At 40.3% G+C, this 24373-nt stretch overlaps 1 protein-coding gene across 2 annotated transcripts in view; it reads right to left on the bottom strand.

Annotated features, from left to right (window-relative positions):
• Positions 1-24373, bottom strand: part of LOC18430708 (peptidyl-prolyl cis-trans isomerase FKBP15-1) — a 58601-nt gene that overhangs the window by 26747 nt on the left and 7481 nt on the right. For both annotated transcript variants that reach the window (XM_011623757.3, XM_011623758.3), the window contains exons 3-4: positions 9043-9105; positions 5189-5279 (exon numbers count right to left, since the gene is read on the bottom strand). In XM_011623757.3, coding sequence (XP_011622059.1) covers positions 5189-5279; positions 9043-9105 — 154 coding nt within the window. The remainder of the gene's footprint in view (positions 1-5188; positions 5280-9042; positions 9106-24373) is intronic.

Genomic DNA, 24373 nt, shown 5'->3' with positions numbered 1-24373 from the left:
ATTGCACATATAAGCCATATAGAATTACATATTTGCACACACTCTTGGTAACAGAATTGCTTTTGTACTTAGAACTATGATGGAACATTGCCTCACTTCTAATGCAACAAAACAAATTAAAAACCAACTTTCCCGAAAAATATGTAAGAAAGTCCTAAAAGAGGAATGGGAAGTAGGTTGTAACAGTCCAAAGAATTACAAAAGAAAAATTCAAAAAGCATTTCAAATGGTAAAAATGGAAAAATAAGAATAAACCATTCGAAAAGAACAAATATGTTGTTAAGAAAAATAACAAAAGATTTACACCAAAAAAAGGTTGTAGATGTTATATTTGTAATGAAGGACATTTTGCACCCAATTGTCCTAAGAAAAACCAAAACACCAAAAAAATGGTTAAGTTTTTGGAAGAAAATAATTATGAAATTTGTTTTGGAGAAGATCTCTCTGAAACAGATTCCATTCTCTATGAAATAGAAGAAGAAGAGGGGGAATCTTCTGAAGAATAATATTTCATGCTTAGTACATCATCTAATAATGAAATATTTCGAAAATGTTCAAGAAGATCTTGAAACTATTAAATTGGGAGATGTCATAAGGGAAGAAGACTCAATCAACGAAGATAAGCTAGATAAGCTAAAAATAATAAAAAAAGAAGAGATATACAAAATCTCTAAGTTCAAATTCAGGTCAGCCAGACATTTTGAGCAATTTAATGGTAATACTACTGCTAAAGCATCAGAAGATGGAACTTGTGAAATTTCTATTTTTGACAAAACAAAAATTAAGAAATTAAAACAAAAATTCCTAATATAAGATATATTCATATTGGGGTAATACAAGTTGAAATAAAATCATTATTTCGACAAGATATAGATACACCAATATTGGTCATAATGTTAGACAAACGTTTTAATGACCCAATTAAAGCATTAATAGGTGGAGTTCAATCTAACCTTGCTAATGGAATAGTTTGGTTTAAGGTAAAACCAAATTATTTTATTTCCGTCAATGAACCTAATATTCAGATACGGTCAAACTTAGAATTCAAACCAAAAATATCGGCATGAAATCAGATAGTTTCGACCTTTCTATTGAATGGAAAGCTATCCATGAGTTGACTAGTTTAACCAAAACATCAACCAAGGATTACGACAGAAAATTTGTTGAAGTGTTCGAACCACGAACCTTTGATAATGAAATTCAACCGAGACTTCTAAACTGGAAAGATCTGGAAATACCTAAAGATTGGCTTGTCCAAAATTTTACTGAACATAAAAGAAATTATGAACCAATAAATTTTCAAGAAAGTGGTAAAAATCTTTATATCACTGATTCTAGATCTAATCCAAGAAGATCTATAGATATAGGTCAATTATCTGGACTAGATGAAAGGTTAAAATTAAAAGAAATTAAAGAACCTGAAATTCTCGAAACAGAGGAAAATGTTTTTGCATTTAAAGGTTTTGAAATACCAATTCTTCCTGCTTTACAAGAAGAATAAAAAGGTTTGGTAATTTCAAATATGAGTATTGGAAACGCAAACATAATCTTCTTTAATAATCAAAATAAAAGAAGATACACTTATGTCTTAGCACAATTTAATTTCCAAGGATACAAACCTTATCAGCTAGATGCACTAATTGATACAGCAGCTACTACTTGTGCTTCTCGACCTAATGCAATACCATTAGACAAATGGATTGCCATGAGAAACCCTATTCTTGCTAAAGGAATAAATGGTGCAGACACCCAAATTGATTTAAAAGCCAAAAATGTTCCAATATGTTGGAAATCATAAGTTTATTATTTCTAGAATCATATGTTTTCCATATATGCATGGAGATATAATTCTAGGAAATAATTTTTTGCATGAATATTTCTCTATGGAAGTTGGCCCTAAAACTATCACTCTAACAAACAATTCATCAAAAATTATGATCGACTTACTTGTAGAACATAAGTATCGCCGTAAAAAAGGATTTACGCTGCTATAGCGTGGTGAAAGTACGACTACAATTTTTAATTTAAATACTTCACATTGGATCTATAAAATTCTAGAAAAGAATTTTAGTGAAGACCCCTTAAAATTATGGTAACGAAAACCTCGTGACTATAATTTAAAGCTCAGTGATCCTAGATTATTAGAGTAAAACCAATGGTCTATACTAAACAAGATATAGACGAATTTTCAAAACAAATAAAAGATCTTTTAGAAAAAGGAATAATTGAATCTACAACTAGTCCACATTCCAGTCCTACATTCATAGTTAGAAACCACAATGAAATAAAAAGAGGAAAAACTAGAATGGTCATTAACTACAAACGGCTAAACCAAAATTTAGAGTTTGATGGTTACTTTATTCCAAGAAAAGATGTGTTAGTTAGACAAACTAAACATGCAAAGTACTTCAATAAGTTTGATTGCAAATCAGGTTTCTGGCAAATCAAACTAACCAAAGAATCCAAACCATTAACGGCATTTAGTGTCCCTTATGGACACTATCAATGGACTGTTATGCCCTTTGGATTATGCAATGCACCACAGATTTTCTAAAGTTGGATTGACAACATTTTTTCTGACCTTAAAGATTTCTGTGTTGTTTACATTGATGATATTTTGGTCTTCTCTAAAACAAAAGAAGACCACAATAAACATTTAAAAATAATATGTGATAAATTCGTAGTAAATGGAATTATCCTTGGCCCAAAGAAACTAAAAATAGAAAAAACTTCTATTGATTTTTTAGGAATTGTTTTAGACCAAACTGGAATAAAACTTCAAGAACAAATTATTTCCAAGACCAAGAATTTTCCTGGAGATTTAAAAGACAAAAAACATCTTCAAAGTTTTCTTGGTTAATTATGGAAGAAACTTTATAAAAGATTTATCCAAAAACGAAAAACCTTTATTGGAAAAATTAAAAAAGAATAAACAAATCTTTTGGTGTGAAAAAGACTTGCAATTATTAAACAAATAAAAGCTGATTTATTAAACATTCCTACAGTTTATTTTCCAAAAGATGGAGAAAAGCTTATACTTGAAACTGATTGGGGAGCGGTTTTAAAAGCATGTGTAGATAAAAAAGAATTAATCCGTGGTTACAATTCTATAAAATTTAAACCAAGTGAGATTAACTATATTACCTACGAAAAAGAGCTTCTTGCCATAAAAAATGGCTTAAAAAGATTTCATATTTTTCTTGCTCCTGAAAATTTTCTTATTAGAACCGATAAACACTCAGTAAAAGACTTTCTTAAAAATAAAAAAGGAGAAGAAAATCCCAGGAGAATCAGATGGTACAATTTTATATGTCAATATACTTTGAAATTGAACATATTAAAGGTATTAACAATGTAATTGGTGATTTTCTTAGCAGGGAAAGTTCTTAAACAAGGAACTACGAGAGATAAAAGAAAGGGTAAACAACCCTTACTACCTCATCAAAAAAAGGAAAAACTTTACGAAGGGATAAACCAGGGAACATTCAATTTAGAGAGCCTAGACAAGCCTCTTAGCTGCATCAACATTTTGCTCAAATCCCAGATACTCAACGGTTATCTTTTAAAGATATTTTGAGATTACAAAAGCAATTATGCTTATCCCAAACTAAACAAGTTGCGGATTTTTTTAGAAACCCAGATATCACTTCTGAGTTCTATCATGAATTAAATGCTCTATGGAAATCCCATATTTCACAAAATCAGACAATTTAGAAAAAACAAGGGAAAATTTTCTGAATTGTAAGCAAAGCAACGAGTTAAAACTAGGGATCTGCACAACCTGTCTTTTCAGATTTTTAAACAAATCGACTGGGAAACAGAATTTTCTTAAGAAAAATAATTTTCTAAAAATTTCATAACACCTGGATAGCCAATCCAGAGATCCTATTTTTGAAAGAATTAAAAGAATTTGCCTTTATGAAAAACTAAAACTAGACCTCCCATATGACGTTTTTCATGAGCATATTGAAAATAGCCCAAACAAGCCTGAAAGAAATATTACCAGAATACTAACCAAGTATAATGGTAATCTTATTTATGAATCCAACAAAAACCCAAAAATTGTATTTTTTTTAATCATGACGATTGGGAAATTGAACCAACCGAATGGAGACTTGTGGATAAAATCATTTTTGACCATCAAGATTCGATAAAATTTAAAAATTTTCCAATGATGATCAAAACTATGATTTATGAAACTACCAAAAACTTGAAGTTTCATAATTATATTACTTTAAAAATTTACAGTTCAATAGACTGGACTAGCCGAGAAAGGTTTTTTCAACCCTATCAGATTTGGCTTTTGAGAAATGCCACAGATAACACATGCACATAGCCATGATATTAATATTATTTTTTTATACAACTGCATATTGCTTAGCATTAACGTTATTTGTTTTTATACAAATTGAAACCATTCAGGGAGAGAATTCCCTACCCTCTCCCCCCCCCACCCAAAAAAAAAAAACCAGCACCGCCTAGGTATCTTGGCACCTGCCTAGGTAGTTGTCGGGTGATCAGGGCCCCTGCCCACTTAGGTGGCCGTGTCCACCTTCTTGAACACTAGTATACTGTAACACATTATCTAGACCATCCATTTCATTTTAAGAATAAGTGCTCACAGATCTACAAGATCTGTACCATTTTTTTAGCTTCAAATTTCATAGTCGGTGTTGGAAAATCATTCTGGAGCCATCATGGAGATTTCTGATCCTCATAATTCTTTCTGGAGGACGATTCAAGGTGAGGTTTTACTTTGTTTTCATAAAGTCTAGGCCTTACAAAAACTGCAACCTAAGCTCATGTCCCTTTTTTTCATTTTTTTATTTTTCCCAAACTACCCCCAGATCAGAACTATTAGTTTCAAACCCATCACTAGAATTCTAGTGAATGGCTCAGAACTAATAGTTCCAGGCCACTTTGATCTATCCTTCCATCTTTGTAAGGAATCAAGTGGTTTAGGATTAATAGTTAACAAACAGTTTGACATTAATAGTTCTGGGCCACTTTAATTAATTCCTTACAATGAGAGCTGATAGTTTCAGACCGCTTTGATTCCTTACGAGTTGTAAATGAAAAAAAAAAAACCTTGGTGTAAAATGTAACTCATGGGGAACATTTTTCAAATACTGCAAATTACTAGGGATACTTGAGTAAATTTTCCAAAGATTAAGATGTAATGGCAAACCTTTGATAACTTGACCAGCACCAAGCTCAAAATCTATGGGGTCAGCCCTTTCATAGCTGGAGTCAAAGACAGTTCCATCTGTAAGTGTTCCCTGGCAAAAAAAAGAGAATAAGTCCAAATAGGAAAAAGAGCAAGTAAAGAAATATAATATGGTCCAAATATAAAATAACCTCTAAACAACTAATAGCCCTTTAAATCATTTATAGAAGCTGGTGGTTTAATGTTGCTAAACGTTACTGAAATACAGGGTCTAAACCAGTGGTAATTTCATGATAGAAGATCAGTTTAAGAAACCCTATGCAGGTACACTTCAGTCAAGACAAACCAATTTTGAGAAAGCTGGTGCAAAGAGAACATTAAGTGCGTTGCAATGATAACAAGAATGGTCTTACCACATTAGTTGATTTCCACATTTCAACCAAGATAATTAGACAGAATTAAGAATTCTCGACCAAGTTTCAATGAATTACGGCTCCTCCCTTGGGAACTCTGGTCCCTCCGGAGTAGGCAGGCTCTTTCGTTCATCCAATGGACAGACACTGCAAGCCTACTCCTGCCCCATTGAGCTTGCGGACTCATCTCTAGCAAAAGTCCGGCCTCTTATGTTGTAAACTTCACTCCCAATATTTTTTAACAATGATACACAACAAAGACTTCTTTTTTCTTGGTCTCAGCTTCGTGCTATTTAATCATTACCCATACTTTTGAGAGTTCTAAGTTTCTGTTTTCTAAAACTGTTCATGAGAATAAATAATCATCCTTCCCAAAGCCTCTTGCTGCAGCTAAAATGCGAATGATATGAGCATAAACCAAAACCCAGACCTAGACCACCCTCCCCCCTCCCTCCCTCCATGTTCGAAAATAAATAACCATGCTCCTCCTTCCCTCCCTTCCTCCCTTCCTCCCTCTCCCTCAATAAATAAACATGCTCACCAAAACTTCTTGCTGCATAAGCCTAAAGGCTAAAATGCCTTAACGATATGGGTGTATAAACCAAAACCCAGACCTAGACCACCCTCCCGCCCTCTCTCCATTCCTTTTATTACCATTTTTTTTTAGAGTTCCAAGTTTGAAAATAAATAACCATGCTCCTCCCTCCCTCCCTCCCTCCCTCATATTACCAATTTTTTTGAGAGTTCCGAGTTTGAAGATATATAACCATGCTCCTTCTTCTTCCCTCCATCCCTCATATTACCAACCTTTTTGAGAGTACCGAGCTCCCTCCAATTTTACAGGCCACTATTTAGAGGCAACAATTCCCTCACTCCCTGCCTCCTACCCATTTTACAGGCCATTATTTAGACGAGACAATGTTTAAAGGGGATAGTGGCTGAGATTGTCGTGGGATTTTCTCTTTCTAGGAGCTCAACTCATAAATTCAAGGGTTCACAGAGAAGCTCAGTCACGGCAGTCTTTTCACTGTTTTTAGAGGGATTGCGCCCTATTCTTTGCAGTAAACTGAATCATGTAGAAAAATCTGGGGAGAAAACATAGGTAAGAAATAGTTCATCAATAAAATCCTCAGCATTCGAACCCTAAAACAGATAAGCCTCCTTCGACTTATAGAGGCATTTGCTCTGAAATCTCAAATTGCCTTCTTATCTGTCATTTCAAGACCAATGGTCCACTATGCTCTTATTTTCATTAAGATTCAACAAAAACCCTAGACTGGAGAACCAGATTCAGATTGCTTTGGGCTCAACAACAGGAATTGCATCGCTCCTTGGAGCTTAGAAACAGGTAACAAACCACAGACAATCATCTTAGACCATGATTTTCTTCCATGTAGGAGAGTTTAGAGGTCAGGGCTGCAACTTTATGAAGAAGGAATGCAGTTGATATATATGTATACATACATATATATATATATATATATATATATATATATATATATAGGAAAAAGCTACCAAAAGGTAGCACCTATAGTCGTATAGGTGGTGGAATCCCAGCCGTCAGATCTTGACCAAGTAGCGGCCTGGACCTTGACCCAACCAAACCCGAAGTCACCAGACCCCAAAATATAATGTGAGACCCAGACCCGACCCAAAAATCAAAATATCTATATCTTTAAATATAGTTAAATATATTCATAAATTGGGGCCTGAAAATATAATGAGGGACCTGGACCTGGACTCAGAACGGACTGGACAGAACCCAATCGGACCCAAACCCGAATAGGGTTCAAGTCCAAGATTTGGACCCATAGCAGATCTGTTGGGTCCTATTTTTGGACCCAGATCAAGGTCGGGTCTACCCCTATCATGTTTTAGGGCCATTTTGGTCATTCCAAATTTTGAAAAATATTGGATTTATAATTTTTCTTGTGAATCCTATTTTTTAGTACACACGCCCAAAATTTTATCTCGATCCGATTTTAGAAAACAAAGATTAAAATTCAAACAGTGACATGCATTTAAAACCATCCAATTAAGATCTGACGACTGGGATTCCGCCACTATTATCATTCATATAAGTGCCATCTTTTAGTAGCTCTTTCCATAAATACATAAATATATACATACATACATATACACACACACCTATATATATATATATATATATATATATATATATATATATATGGGAGTAGCTGAGTTTAGGCCACTAGTTGACAGCAATAGTAAATACCCAACAGCCCAGATTGAATATGAGCCAATCCAATGGTCACGTTTGCTTTTCATATTTGAATTTTAATTTTTTATACAAATCTAAATTACTTGAAATTTGGAGAATCTATTCTTAAAAAATAGATAAATCTAATAAAAATAAAAATAAAATAATTTACATAAAATAAATTGACCAAAATACCGTGTATTGATTGTTTCATCCACTTTTGTGAGGACATACTAGTTTCAGCCACTAGTGCCTCATAGGTCGCATTCAACAGTCATCAACATGTTACCCTATTTTCTATCATTGCAACTGAATTTACAGCAGAACCCATTCAAGAAGTCATCATCCCATGCCATTTCAACCAATGATGGCCTAAGAACCTTGTTCCAACCTATATGCCAAGACTGCAGCTCTCAATCAATGGACCATCCGCAATATTCTTCAAAGGATAGATATCATACAGCATAAATTGAACTACTTGTCTAAATAATAAGCCTTTTTTCACTAAAGGTTTAATTCACGAGTAATACAAAGCATGCCAATAAAGTATATAATATCCATACGCCATATAGCATGGTAAGGAGACACATGACGAAGATACAACTTAGGAATTCATTGTATTACTTGAAAATTCGCAGTTGAATCAAAGCAGGGTCTACAAAAGAAAAGCATAAATAAACGAACAAGCACAAGGCTTGAATGTTGCCAAATAATTTATCATGAAAATGGGTGTAATTACGAACATATAATCATTTATTTTGCAAGACCAGAAATTACTGATAGTATTTGGTTCCCTTGCATCTGAGCAGTTGCATCATTTTCGTCATGAAAAAATTAACATGAAATAAGAAATATATAGATTACACAATAGTAACAATCCTAAAAATGAGAACAATAACAACAGTAAAACAATTAGGCCCTAAGTTTCTCCATTCATGACATCAAATAAGGCCCCACATCAAGATCTTATGCAAAAGTTAGTCATAACACTAATCCAAAATGGACAGGAGAGAGAGAGCAAGAGAGAGAGAAAGAGTCATAATGTTGTAAACAAGACCCACTAAGTGCATATCAAGAGACCCATTTACTTCCAATAATTAGTATAATTAAAGATCAGAACGATTTTTCTTTCACTACAATAACAGTGATTGAAATAATTCACTAGGATTTGTTGCTTGACAAGTTGCACTCCTAATCAAATCATCCATAAACTGACAAAAGAGAATTGCATCAGTACTCACCCGGTAATGCACTTTGACTTTATCACCTTTGTGAGCTTGAATCTCACAAGATTGTGGCTTATACTGCAATCAACAATGAGAAATGTGTCTAAACTCAAAACGAATTATAGCGCTACAAAGATAATTTGCTAAATCATAGAAATTTACATGCAAAATGACAAGAACATGATACAATAGTTTTGAGAGCATACTAATGGTCACAAAACTATACATATGGCTCAACAATTTTGATTCAACAACCTGAGAAACCCTTTCAAGAAATAATACAAGCATCAACACCATTTTACAGTGGTAATTATGAGAAGTAACTGAGACCTAATTCAATAATTTGAACCAGTTATTAAAAACTTGGAAGTTGACTTGGCAAGTGGGACCCTAGCAAGTAACATAGAATACTCTGATACTTCCCCAAGTCTGCTCTTTCCAGCCCTTGAGTGGTTTTTTAAGCATGGACATGGCTGAATCTTATTGAGACTTGGCCAAGTCGAGTCAATCTGACTTGACTCGGGATCCTGGCAAGTCCTTGAATCCCAAGCCAAATCTCGGTTTAAACACCAATATGGACAACATTTTAAACCAATTATTGCCACCATACATATTTATGCATAAACCAAAGTTAACCCAACGTATCTAGTAAGGAAATATAAATGCATTCCTTGCTTTAAGTACAAATCTATAGCACAAACCTTCTCAACTATATATATATATATATATATATATATATATATATATATAGACTGCAACTGTAATCCAGTCCATTCTTTCCATTAGGGATGAAAATAGAAAAGACATTCATTAAGACCTGTTAAAAGAAAGCCACAATATGATCAGCAATGCAAAATTAATACTGCATCACTAAATTCTGGTTTCGAAGGGCCTATGTGTGTATGTCCTTGTGTCAGTGTTTGCTCCTAAGAAGTGACTACATAGGAAGATACTACAAAACGCCTATAGGCGAAAATGAATAGTGATTTCGCCTACCCTCATCACTATCCAAACTTCATCGCACGATCACAATTGTCCGGTAGTGTTTCAATTTTTATATTTTTTTTACTAATCGGAATGATATGAAATTTGGAGCGTGTGTACGAAGGTATTTTGGTCAATTTATATTTTATAAATTATTTTTTTCATATTTTTATTAGGTGTGCCTCACTTAGATGTACACACGCTACAAATTTCAAGTAATTTGGATTTGTAGAAAAAAATTGAAAATTGAAATACTACCAGACAACTGTGCTTGTGCGATGAAGTTTGGATGGTGATGAGGGTAGGCGAAATCACTGTTCAATTTCGCCTATAGGCGTTGGGAAGAGTTTTTCGACTACTTAAATGACTTAATTCTAGAAAAAAACATAATTCTTTTACAATGATATCTCAAATTTGTTCATGCCCTCATCTAAAGAACCAAAATTTTCTACATAAAGTATCACCTAAACATTAATTATGTGTTAGATATGTAATGCATTCATGAATGTATTTGAAGTTTAAATATTCAATTTTCTTTTAAAAGTTAACTACAAATTTATCCCAAGTATTTTATTTCCAAATAATAAATTATCTCTCTTGTCTATATGCCCATATATCGCATTTGAAGATCTTTTTACTTACAAATATTATATGAAAATAAGTGATACTCACGTATAACATATCCATTTATTCCATTTATGTTATGACAGTATTCGCATTTCTTTTGGGGTACTTTAATTGCTTGTAAACCTCGAATGGAGTTTGTAAAATGTAAACAAGGACTTCGTGGGAAAATCAAATGCCGAACTTTGAGCGAATGATATTTATGGCATCATTGATTGTAAGATTTAGAACCTTTCTTTAGAGAAGAGAAAGACGCACAGAAATTTGGTAATTGAGTTAGGTTCAATGAAGAGATGCTTGGAGATATGGTGGAGCCAAACATTCATAGCACAATGCCGCTATAGAAAGGGAACATGAAGTCATGCTTCTTCAAAGTAGTAAGGGCACAATGTGAATTTCACAGTTTCATAAAGAGGAGAGAATGTGATTCTTCTTGCTAAAAAGAGGTATCTAAAGATACTCAGCTGGTCTTCAATGTAGAAGCCCAAAACGCTCTTGATATTCTCCCTACAAGTTAGTGTTATTGGGTATTTTTCGACACTTGTATCCCCGGTGAACATAAGGAAGAAGCTAGTTGCGACCTCGGCCTGCGGGTACCAAAATACCTATCTTATGGAAGCATTGGTAGAATAAATCCTGATCTTGAGTGAATTATGAAGGGTGTCAGATTGGTCCCAAAAGACGTAGAGGTGGCATTTGACTCCCTAAGAACACCCACCAAGTTTCGTCGCGATCTGACGAAGTTCAGACAAATCAGATGAAAAACCAGTTTTCAAATTTGGCTCCTAACACGCTAAAAAAGCACTTCATAACAACAGCCCCATTATCGGGGTCTCAAATGAGTACCAGACTGCTTCCATTGGATTCAAAAGGTCCGAAAACCTCCAAATATCAAGTTTCAGCACATTCAGGCGTTTCTAGACCATTCTATGGCCAACTTACCCGAAAATGGTAGGTTTTACACTATTCTGCTGCACCCTTGATGAAGCAGTTTCCATTTAAATAGAAATTGTACCTTATGATTTCGAGATCATCTTCCAAGGGCTGTAACTTCTATGTTTTAAGCCCGATCAAGCCCAAATTTCAGGAGATTCTTTGTCTTGCCAACACACACGTTTTGATATATAGCACGACCTGTGACACAGCCCGAGACGGAACAAATCCTAGAGAGAAATTGCACAAGAAAACTCATGTGTTGCAAATTTTGGCAAGATGGAGACTCCCTTGAACAAATGGTCATATCACGAAACCCCGACCTAGGATCGTCTTGAAAATGGGTCCATTGCGACCGTGACGTCCAGGGCTTCAATTCATTGTAAACATCACATTTGAGAAAAGATCAAAAGTGTTGTATTTTTAGGTTGCAAAAAGGGAAATTTTCCAGCGACCGGTATCCATATTCCGGCAACTTCCCCAATTCGGAAAGTGATGATTCGGCAACCAAATCGAGCCATTTTTATCACAAAACAAACATGGTGGCTTCCCCGTCATTCTCTGATGAAAAGAACGGCCCACAACATCAAGAGACGGACAAGATTAAGCATTCAAGATTGCAAGAATTCTATCTTTTGCCAAATTTCAATAAGGGTCGAAAATCTCGATTCCAGGATCAAATCATATGTCAAAACGATCGTCTCGTCGAGACCATCAGGTTTACGGTATTATTTTTGCCAGGAGGTTGCCGGAAGGACCCAAAATGAGCCCCGAACGATCACCATAGCCCATGGTACCTTATTGGGGATCATCTCACCATTTCCAAGATTGTGGGTGGGGGCAAAATGGTCATTTTGCCCCAAAAACGGGATTTAATTTTAATTCATAGAAAACATTTTTGACAATTTGGTTTAGTTTTGAGCATCCACCCTTGTTTCAAGGGGATGTTATATATACACCTTAAGCTCATTTGTAACCCTAAGTTCAAGAAACTCAAAAGAAGCTTGATGTAACGCAAGAATTAATCAAATATATTAAGCATCCCCCTGGAGTTGGAGATTTTTTATTCCATCTTCTTCATCCCAAATGAAGGAGAGAGAAAACTTTTGCCTATTGAGGATTAACCCTAAACTTCCCACTTCTCACTTAGAACTTCCCACTTCCAATCCAAGGTAACCCCTCCCCTTTGCTCTATTTCTCTCTCTTCTTTTCTCTCTTTCTCTCTTCTCTCTTTCTCTCTATTTCTCTCCTCTCTTTCTCTCTTTCTCTCTCTTCTGTCTTTCCCTCTGTTCCTTCACTCAGTCTCTCTCGTCTAGAGTCACGGGCTCGTGCCTAGCTTTCTCTCTACCTTCCTCTCGTCTTGTTCTCTCTTGTGCTCTTTCTCTCTCTTTCTCCCTCTTCTTCTCTCTTTCTCTTTCTTTCTCTTTCCTCTCTCCTTTCTTCCTCTCTTTTCTCTCTCCCTCTCAAATCCAAGTATTGAGCCTATACCTAAAGGCAAGCCCATCTCTCTTATTCTCTTCTTCTATCTCATTCCCTCTCTTTCTCTCCTCTTTTTCTCTCTCAAGTCCAAGTTCTGAGCGCACACCTAAAGGCAGGCCCAACTCTCTCTTACTCGTTTCTTCTCTCTCTTCTCTCTACCTCTCTCTTCCTCACTCTGTCTCTCTTTTCTCACTCGCTCTCAAGTCCAAGCACTGAGCCCGCACCTAAAGGAGGGCCTAGCTCTCTCTTTCTCTCTTCCTCTCTCTCTCTCTTTTCTCTCTCTCAAGTCCAAGTACTGGACCCACACCTAGAGGCAGACCCAGCTATCTTACTCTCTTCTTCTCTGTCTCTCTCTTCCCTCTTTCCCTCTCTTCTTTCACTCAGTCTCTCGTCTAGAGTCATGGGCCCGGGCCTAGGTGTGGGTCCAGCTTTCTTTCTCTCCCTTCCTCTCGTCTTGTTCTCTCTTGTTCTCATTCTCCTCTCATTCCTCTCTCTCTCAAGTCCAAGTACTGGGCCCGCACCTAGAGGCGGGCCCAGCTCTCTTACTGTCTTCTTCTCTTTCTCTCTCTTCTCTCTTTCCCTCTCTTCCTTCACTCAGCCTCTCTCTCGTCTAGCCCTACTTTCTTTCTCTCCCTTCCACTCGTCTTGTTCTCTCTAGTTCTCTGTCTCTATCTTCTCCTCTCTCTTTCTTTCTCTTCTTCTCTTCCTTTCCCTCTCTTTCTCTCTCATTTTTATCTCTCTCAAGTCCAAGTTTTGGGCCCACACCTAGAGGCGAGCGCATCTCTCTCTTACTCTCTTCTCTCTCTTTCTCTCTTCCTCTCTTTCTCACTCTCTCTCTCTCAAGTCCAAGTTTTGGGCCCATGCCTAGAGGCAGGCCCAGTTCCCTTATCCTCTCCTAATCTCTCTTTCTCGCTTCCTCTCTTTCTCTCGCTTCTCCTCTCTCTTCTTCTCTCTTCTCTCACTTTCTCTCTTGCCCTCTTTTCTTACTCTCTCTCAAGTTTGAAACCTGGACCTGCGCCTAGAAGCGGGCCCAGCTCTCTTACTCTCATCTTCTCTTTCTCTCTCTCTTTCCCTCTCTTTCCCTCCTTTCTCTTCCTCTCAAGTTTTGGGCTCGCACCTAGAGGCGGGCCCAGCTCTCTTACTCTCTTCTTCTCTTTCTTTCTCTCTTTCTCTTTTTCCTTCCTCTCTCTCAAGTCCAAGTTTTGAACACGCACCTAGAGGCGGGCCCAACTCTCTTCTTCTCTTTCTTTCTCTCTTCCTCTCCCGTTCTCTCTCTCTCAAGTCCAAGTATTGGGCCTGCATCTAGAGGCGGGCTCAGCTCTCTTGCTCTCTTCTTCTCTTTCTCTCTCTCTCTTCTCTCTTTCCCTCTCTTCCTTCACTCAGCTTGTCTCTTGTCTAGAGTCACGGGCTCACACCTAGTCCGGCTTTCTTTCTCTCCCTTCCTCTCGTCTTGTTCTATTTCTCTCTTCTCCTCTCTTTCTTTCTCTTCTTCTCTCCTTTTCCCTCTCTTTCTCTCTTCTCTTTCTCTCTCTAAAGTCCAAGTTATCGACCCACACCTAGAGGTGAGCCAAGCTCTCTCTTACTCTCTTCTTCTCTCTCTTTCGCTCTTCCTCTCTTTTCTCACTCACTCTCTCTCTCAAGTCTAAGTTCTGGGCCCTCGCCTAGAGCTAGGCCCAGTTCCCTTATGCTCTCCTTCTCTCTCTTTATCTCTTCCTCTCTTTCTCTCTCTTCCCCTCTCTCTTCTCTCTTCTCTCTCTTTCTCTCTTCCCCTCTTTTTTCACTCCCTCTCAACTCCGAGTCCTGGGCCCGCACCTAGAAGCAAGCCCAGCTCTCTTGCTTTCTTCTCTTTCTTTCTCTCTTTCCCCCTCTCTCCTTTCTTTCCCTCCCTCAAGTCCAAGTTCTAGGCTCACACCTAGAGGTGGCCCCCGCTCTCTTACTCTCTTTTTCGCTTTCTTTCTCTCTTTCTTTCTCTTTCTCCTGTCCTTCCTCTCTCTCATGTTCAAGTTTTAGGCATGCACCTAGAGGCGGACCCAGCTCTCTCACTCTCTTTCCTTTCTATCCCACACTCAACTCCCTTTTGCTATCCTCTCTCTCCTTTCTCGTTCTCTCTCACCTTCTCTCTCGCACTCACTCTCTCTCGCCCTTACCCTCTTTCTCCCTCTTATCTTCACTCTCTCTCCCTCTCGCTCTCATTCTTTCTTGTTCTCTCTCACTTTCTCTCTCTCTTGCTCTCACTCGTGCCCTCTTTTTCCGTCTTATCTTCACTCTTTCTCCGTCTTATCTTCACTCCCTTTCTCTCCCTTTCTTGACCTTGCTCTCTCTCTCTCTCTTTAGTCTTCTCTCTTCCGATACCTCGTCTTTTTCCGTCGTTCGTTGCATTGTTTGTCTTTTATTCATACACATCACCATATTCTTTCTTTTTATTTCTCTTATTAGATATTTTATTTATTAATAACATTGTTGATATAAGATTGTTTGTTAAGATGGCGTTGAAAGGCTGTCAAAATAATAAATGGTCTTCTATCTTCCTTTCACCACCCTTTTATCTTCCCCCATTACTCTCTCGACGAATTATCCATCTAACGACAAGTCAAGGTCTTCTGCCCACTTGTCTGGCCATCTTATACATGTGTGTTCATAATGCAAAGAGTGCAATAAGGGAGCCAAAGCCGGACCAGCCTCAGGCTAAGGGGCTTTCCATCGTGATTTAAGAGAGCATCTACACACAGACAAACGTGTCACTAACCCACCCTGAGGTAAGACCCACCTCACACCCCATAATTCTCTCTCACCAATTGGCTCCTACCCGCATGCGCACCCCATGTACCACGGTTTCCGAGAGAGCGATCTCAGGCCAGACCCCACATCCGAGTGCCCCCACACGGTCTTCCGAACCGACGAGATCAAGGCTCAAACAGCTTGGCGACTCCACTGGGGAATTGGGGACCAATAACTATATAGGTGCTACTTTTACCAGATCTACTACCGTTGGAGTTATTGAAACCATTCAAAGGCTAGAATGGCCTTTGAGCATTACCTATGTAGGGGCAGATGCTCGATTATGTAGGTACGAAGATGCTAATGGGGAGCAACAGTTCAAGGTGATGGTGTTCCCATGTATCATGCTCTCCATAGGAATTTTGATTCTAGTGAGAATCTTCCTACTCTAGGAAAGCGAATGTTGGAGATGCAAGGTCTTCATTGGGCATCTGGTGGACTCCGTTTCGAAGGGGAACACCAATATATAGTGGACTCCGTTTCGAATGATGGAGCTCACCAAAAGACTGACGGCGCACAAGCATGTGCAATGCACCTAGACATGATGCTCAAGAACGATGCAAATTGCATTAAGAAAGGTTGAAATGAGGCACAAAGATGCGAAGTGCGTTAAGAATGAGCAAAAGGTGCTTAAAAGGTGGTTAAGGCATCAAGGTTATGCTAAAAAGGGCCATTGGAGCATAACATCAAATACATGATGTGCAATGGAGAAGCAAAAGAGATATGGAAGAGCAAATAGCCATGAAAAAGACATGGAAAAGCAAGAAAATGAAAAAGGGAGTGCACCTTGAGGACGGGAAGAACTAGCACTAGCCATGGTTCCAAAGGTCACCTTTTTGTTGGAGGACTTTCTCTCTTACTTTCTCTCAAAAGCTAAAGATGGTGGTGAAAAAGGAGAAGGGTGGGGTAAAAAATGAAAACCCAATTCACTTCCTCGAGTAAAAACTCTCTCTCTCTCTCTCTCTCTCATACGCTAAAGAGCTTTAGGATCGCGCCTAGGCGCGGGCCCGTCACAAATCCTCTTCTCCATCACTCTCTTACATGCTAAAGTCCAGGCGCGGGCCCGTCAAAACAATCTCAACTCTCCCACTCTCTTTTGTCCATTGCAAGCCCCAGGTCCGCGCGGGCCCGTCAAAACAATCTCATCTCTCCCACTCTTTTTCGTCCGTTGCAAGTCCCCAGACTCGTGTCTAGGCGTGGGCCCGTCAAACTCTTCTCATTACTCTCTCTATTACTCGATTAAAAACTCCAAGCCCGCGCCTAGGCGCAAACCCGTCAAAACTCATCTCATATCTCGTCCCCACTCACTTGCTGAGTATCCCCCGCCCGCGCCTAAGAACGAGCCCATCTTTCCTACCCCTACCACAAAGTCACAAACTCTCATCTCTCATTTGAGAGCTCGGGCCGCATTTAGGCGCTAGCACCATCTCCCTTACCATCATTTTCTCTTATCCTCCTCTCCTATACACTTAAACACACAGACCCATGTTCAAGAGTGTACCTTCTCTCATTCTTCACAATCTTTTCACAAACCCACACAAGCCCATGGCTCAACCATGAGCTGAGCACACACCCGTGCACAATGAAACATGGTGGACGAATGGGCTATGCTCCTTGTTCTACCTGCACACACTAGTCCCTCAATGGGTAACCTTTGGCCAAGTGAAACCCGGAACCCTGAGCTCAAAAGCCCCCTTTCTAAACCCTCTAAGCTCAAGTCACGGGCCTGTTGAACGAGTACAACCCTGGGTTCAACACCAACAAACTTCGATGAACCTTACAGATGATTCTTATCCTTCATGAAACTTAACCCCCAGTGGAATCATGCACCTAACCCCCAATGACTCACAAAAATCATGCGAGTCTCAATCACCCCGTCACAAACCCTTGTTCACTCGGCCTTCACTGCAAAACTCCATCATTCCTATTGAGCATCTCCTACCAATTGAACCTCCATGAGACCCCACGAATGATACCATGTTCAAGCAGTCATAAAAACCCACAAAAATCATGCGAGTCTCAATCACCCCGTCACAGACCCTTGTTCACTCGGCCTTCACTGCAAAACTCCATCATTCCTATTGAGCATCTCCTACCAATTGAACCTCCATGAGACCCCACGAATGATACCATGTTCAAGCAGTCATAAAAACCCATGATGGTCCATCATTCCCTAGTAAGCCACCACCTCCAATAGACCATCTACTCCAATGGCCCATCACTCCAAGGGACCTACTTTGGTTTACATCCTCAATGATAAATAATCAACCACTGTTTCCAATGAACCATCAAATCCCGATAGTTCATCATCCCCAGTGAGTCATTACTTACGGTGGTCATTGCCCCCAATGGTCTATTAATCCATTAAATCCTTAGGCCCCGGTGGTAAGTTGCCATTCTCAAGCGGCCCCTCAACACCCAATCAATCATTAACCCCGATGGTCCATCAACCACGGTAGACCATTATCCCTAGGGAATCACTACCTACAGTTGCCCATCTTACCACAACAGTCCATTTAACCCCAATACCCAGCAAGTGTGGACCTTTCATCACCTTGCGAAGCCTAGCACATCCCCAGTGATGTCCACTTCTCCCAATAAAAGCCTCACCCATGGTATTTGTTACCCGAGTGAGCCTTAGACACCTATAATCCCTCTGTCCTATCCATCATCAAGGAGGAGGATTTCTCTCAAAAAAAAAAAAAAGCCGGGCATGATGAGCATCCGATGAGGATAGTCATGGGTAAAAGTGAGAGCTTCCGAAGAACATAGCTATGAAGCTATGGGTAAAATTGCCAAAGAATAAAAATGGGCATGGTGAAAACCTGAAAGGGCACCACGAGTAAAAATGGAAACGACAGATGTGGCCATGAAGTCACGGGTAAAAGAGCCCAATAAAAGAAGGAAATTGGTGAAAATCGTTCTACGACACTGCTTTCACTCAGTTCAAGTGAAAACCCGAAAGGGCGCTCGAATCAATAAGCCGGTTGATGCAAAGCTCGCTCTCACAGGCGGTTTCAGCCAGCATCCCAAACAAGAAATCTTGGTAGTTTGGGAGTCAATACCCCCTAAAAAGAGGGTACCCTACTACCAAGACAAAAAAAAGGCCAAAGAAAATTCCAACAGCCTGGGTCAATCCATAAAAAGACCCCCAAAGGTCAAAAAAATCAACAAGATGGCAAGTTCGAGCTCCACGCTAAGAGAGTTCATTTCCAAGAAGTCACCAAAAACAAGAAAATCATGACGATAAGCCGAGGATACTCTCAGAAGGCGGTTGACTGTCAAGCCAGACTAATACCTCCACCGACATCCAGGGTAACAGTCTTAATAAGGTTCCCAGTTGCTGATGGTTTAGACTTTTTAGGATGGCCAACAAAAAGCCCTTGACTAGATCTAGTAAGACTGGGACTTCAAGCCCCAAAGAGACCGTCTCGTCAACATCCCCACCAATCGATGGTTCAGACTTTTCAGGATGGCAACCAAAAGCCCCTGACTGGATCCGGTAGACTGGGTCCCAAAGAGATACCCCGCCTGTCAAACAAACTCCAAACCCTGGTGTAGCAGCTCATATGCCCCATTAAGGGCCCTCGACTGTCTATCCAAAGCACAAACATCTCCTGAAGTGGGAAGAAAGCCCTTAAGCAAGGCCCCTACCAGAAGATTGAAAATCAAAACCTGACTGACATGGGAAGAAAGCCCTTAAGCAAGGCCCCCGACTGCCAGACAAACCCTGATTCTGACTAATTGGGTCCACAAGCCCTTAAGCAAGGCCCCCAGTTGCTGGAACCAAAAAGAACTGTTGAAGTAAGAAGAAAGCCCTTAACCAAGGCCCCCACCAGTGCCTCAAGTCTCTTTTCCCCTAAAAGTCTTGACGATCTTGGGTCGACAAGCCCTTAAACAAGGCCCCCAGTCGTCGAAGCACCTCGGTCATCCCCTAAGGAAGAAGCTTGGCATAATTCCCCTTCGCCGGTTGTGTTGATACTGATGGCCGAGAAGAAAAATGAAAGCCGAAGGGCCAATTTTGATTCTGAATGTTGTCCTTCTTGCTTCTCTCCAAGCACAACATTTGACGGGGCAAGCTGTTCTTCGACACTTGAATCCTCGGTGCAAATAAGGAGGAAGCTAGTTGCGACCTAGGCCTGCGGGTACCAAAACGCCTGCAGACTATGAAAGCATTGGTAGAATAAACCCTGAATATGAAGTGAATTTTGAAGGGTGTCAGATTGGTCCCAAAAGGCATGTGGGGGTGGCATTTAACTCCCTAAGAACACCCACCAAGTTTCGTCACGATCTGACGAAGTTTAGACGGATCAAATGAAAAACCAGTTTTCAAATTCGGCTCTTAGCATGCAGAAAAACACCTCATAACTACAGCCCCATTATTGAGGTCTCGAATGAGTACCAGACTGTTTCCATTGGATTCAGAAGATTCGAAAACCCCCAGATATCAAGTTTCAGCTCATTCGGACGCTTTTAGTCCATTCTATGGTCAATTTACCCGAAAATGGTAGGTTTTACACTATTTTGGTGCATCCTCGGTGAAGCAGTTTCCATAAATGGAAACTGTGCCGCATGATTTCGGGATCATCTTCCAAGAGCTGTAGCTTCTCTATTTTAAGCCCAATCAAGCCCAAATTTCAGGAGCTGCTTTGTCTCGCCAACGCGCGCATTCTAATATATGGCACAACCCATGACATAGCCAAAGACAAAAGAAATCCTAGAGAGAAGTTGTACAAGAAAACTCATGTGTTGCAGATTTTTGCAAGATGGAGAGCCCCTCGATCAAATAGTCATATAACGAAGCCCCGACCTTGGATCGTCTTGAAAATGAGTCCGGTGCGACCGTGACGTCGAGGGTTACGATTCAAAGTAAACATCACATGTCATAAAAGACCAAAAGTGTTGTATTTTGATGTTGCAAAAAGGAAAATTTTTCAACAATCGGAATCCATGTTCAGGCAACTTCCCCAATTTGGAAAGTGATGATTCGGCGACCAAATCGAGCAATGTTTATCACAAAATGACTATGGCGGCTTCCCCGTCATTTTTTGAAAAAAAGATTGACCCAAAACATCAAAGAAACAGACAAGATTAAGCATTAAAGATTGCAAGATTTCCATATTTCGCAAGATTTTAAGGAGGGTTCGAAACCTCGATTCAAAGATCAAATCATATTTCAAAACGATCGTCTCGTCAAGACCATCACTTTTACGGTATTATTGTTGTCAAGAGGTTGTCGGAAGAACCCGAAATGAGCCCAGAACGATCACCATAGCCCATGTTATCTTTGTGGGGACCATCTCACCATTTTCAAGATTGTGGGTGGGTCATTTTGCCCCCAAAAATGGGACTTAATTTTAATTCATAGAAAATGTAATTTTTGATAATTTGGTTAAATTTTGAGAATCCACCCTTGTTTCAAGGGGATGTTATATATACACCTTATGCTCATTTGTAACCCAAAAGCATAAAAAAGAAGCTTGATGTAAGTTCACAGTATTGGCAAAAATTAATCAACTACATTGAGCTTCCTCTTTAGTTGGTAATTTTTTATTCCATCTTCTTCATCTCAAAGAGAGTGAGAGAGAATTTTTACTTGTTGAGGACTACCTTAGAACTCCCCACTTCCGACTTAGAAGTTCCTACTTCTGACTTAAAATTTCCCACTTCCAACCTAAGGTAACCACCCTTACTCTCTTCCTCTCTCTTCTTCTCTCTTCTCTCTTTCTCTCTCTTCTATCTTTCTCTCCCTTCCCTCGCTCGTCCTCGCTCTCACCCAAAATAACGGGCCCGTGCCTAGATGCGGACCCGGTTTCCCCCTTTCTCTCTTTCTCTCTTTCCTCACTCACTCCCTTTCTCTTTCTCTCTTCTTCATTCCTTCCCCCTCTCTCCCATCAAATCATGGACCCGCGCCTAGGTAAGCCCAGCTTTCCTTCTCTCCCTTCTTCACGTTTCACCCCCTTGCTCTCTTTTCATTCTCTTCTCTCTTCACATCCTCTCTTTCTCTCTTTCCCCTCTCTCTTCTGTTCTGCTCTCTTTTCTCTCTCTTCTCTTCTACTCTATTTCCTCTTTCTCTCTTCTCGCTTTCTCTCCTCGTTCTCTCTATCAAGTCAAAGTTCTGGGCCCACACCTAGAGGCAAGCCCGGCTTTCTTACTCTCCCTTTCCTCTTTCTCTCTTCTCTCTTGCTCTCTTTTCTCTCTCCCTCTCAAGTCCAAGTCCCATGCCTGCACGTAGAGGCGGGCCCAACTTTCTTACTCTCTCTTCTCTCTCTTTTCTCTTCTCTTCTCTTTTCTTTCCACCTAAAGGCGGGCCCAACTCTCTTACTCCCTTTTCTCTCTCACGTCCAACTCTCTCCTCCCTTGATTTCTTTTCTCTATTCCCGTTCTAACTCTCTTTCACTCTCTCTCTTCTCTTCTCTCTTTTCTCTCTCACTCAAGTCCAAGAGCTGGGCCTGACGTAGAGGTAGGCCCAGCTCTCTTCTCTCTCTCTTCTCTTCTCTCTTTTCTTTCTCTCAAGTCCAAGTTCTGAGCCCGCACCTAAAAGCAGGCCCAGCTCTTCTTCTCTCTTCTCTCTCTCCTCTTCTACTCTCTCCTCTCTTCTTTCCTTTCTCTTTCTCTCTTCTCTCTCTCTCCGCTTCTACTCTCTCCTCTCTTCTTTCCTTTCTCTTTCTCTCTTCTCCTCTTTCTCTCTCTCACTCCCTTCTCTCTTACTTTCTTTCCCCCCTCTCTACTCTCTTGCCCTCTTCTTCTCTTCCTCTCTCTTCTCCATCTCTTCTCTCTCCCCCCCATGTCCAAGTTCTAAGCCCATACCTAGAGGCAGGCCCAGCTCTTCCTCTCTTTTCTCTCTATTGTGTCCAAGTTCTGGGCCCACACCTAGAGGCGGGCCCAGCTCTTCCTCTCTCTTTTCTCTCACTCTCTCTCAAGTCCAAGTCTTGGACCCGCATCCAGAGGCGAGCTCAGCTCTTCTTCTCTCTTCTCTCTCTTCTCTCTGTTCTCTCTTTCCTCTCTCTCTCTTGTCCAAACTCAGGGCCCTAGAGGCGGGCCCAGCACTCTTACTCATCTTCTCTCCCTTCCTCTCTCTCTCTTCTCCCTCTCTTCTGTCTTTCATCTCTCTCATATCTGAGCTCTGGGCACTCACCTAGAGGCAGACCTAGCTCTTTTACTCTCTTCTCCCCCTTTCCCTCTCTCTCTTCTCTCTTGTTCTCTTCTCTCTCTCCCCCATATCCAAGTTTTGGGCCCGCACTTAGAGGCGAGCCCAGCTCTTCTTCTCTCTTTTCTCTCTCTCTTTCAAGTCCAAGTCCTGGGCCCGCACCTAGAGACGGGCTCAGCTCTTCTCTCTTTTCTCTCTCTCAAGTCCAAATCCTAAGCTCGCACCTAGAGGCGGGCCCGGCTCTCTTACTCTCTTTTCTCTCTCACGTCCAACTCTCTCCTCCCTTGATTTCTTTTCTCTCTCCCCTTTCTTGCTCGCTTTTCACTCTCTCCTCTTTTTCTGTCTTTTCTTTCTCTCTCAAGTCCAAGTTCTAGGCCTGCACCTAGAGGCACGCCCAGCTTTCTTAATCTCTCTTTTCTCTTTCTCTCTCTTTTCTCTTTCTCTCTTCTCTCTGGTTCTCTTTTCTCTCTCTCACGTCCAACCCTCTCCTCTCTTGATCTCTTTTCTCTCTCGTCTTTCTTGCTCTCTTTTCTCTCTCTCTTCTTCTCCACTCTCTTTTCTCTTTCTCTTTTCTCTCTTGCACCCTTTCCTCGCTCTCTCAAATCCAAGTTACGGGCCCGCACTTACAGGCAAGCCCAGATCTTCTACTTTCTTTTCTCTCTCATGCCCAACTCTCTTGCTCTCTTCCTTTCTCTCTTACTCTCTTTCATTCTCTCTTTCTCGCCTTCTCTCCCTCACGCACTTTCTCTATCTCTCTCCCGTCAAACCAATCTCTCCCTCTCTTGTTTTCGCTTTGTCTGTCTTTCCCTTTCTCTCGATTTCTCTCTCCCAGCTTCCCTCTCCCTCTCTCTCCCTCACCTTCACTCTCGTTCTCATTCTCTCACCCTCTCTTTCTCTATCCCTCTCTCATCCTCTCTCTTCATTCTCTCTCGCACACCTCGATTTCTCCCTACTCTCTCTCATTCTCTCCCGTCCTCTCTCTCATCCTCTCTCATTCTCTCTCTCGACTTCTCTCTCGTGCAATATCCTCCTTTGACCCCCTTATCATCGTATTACTTTCCTTTTTTTTCCTTTTTTATTATCATTAATAATATTGTTACTTTAAGATTGTTTGTTAAGATGACGCCGGAAGGCTATCAAATTGATAAATGGTATTTCATCATCCTTTGCCTCCCCCATCATACATCCTCAATAAACCACCCATCTAACGATAGGTCAAGGTCTTTCGACCCACTTGCCTGGTGCAGTAAGGGAGCCAAAACGAAACCAGCCTCAGGCTTGGGGGGCTTCCGTCGTGATGTCAGAGGGCGTTTGCGCACGCTCAAGCGTATCACGAACCCACTAAGAGGTAGGTCCCACCTCACACCCCATAATTCTCTCTCACTAGTTGGTTCCTAC

Source organism: Amborella trichopoda, chromosome 6 (assembly GCF_054954075.1).
Source record: "Amborella trichopoda isolate Santa Cruz 75 chromosome 6, AtrichopodaSantaCruz75HAP2 v2.0, whole genome shotgun sequence".
Lineage (NCBI taxonomy): Eukaryota > Viridiplantae > Streptophyta > Magnoliopsida > Amborellales > Amborellaceae > Amborella > Amborella trichopoda.
The sequence above is the reverse complement of the archived record's forward strand: the minus strand, read 5'-3'. Positions and strand labels throughout refer to the sequence as shown.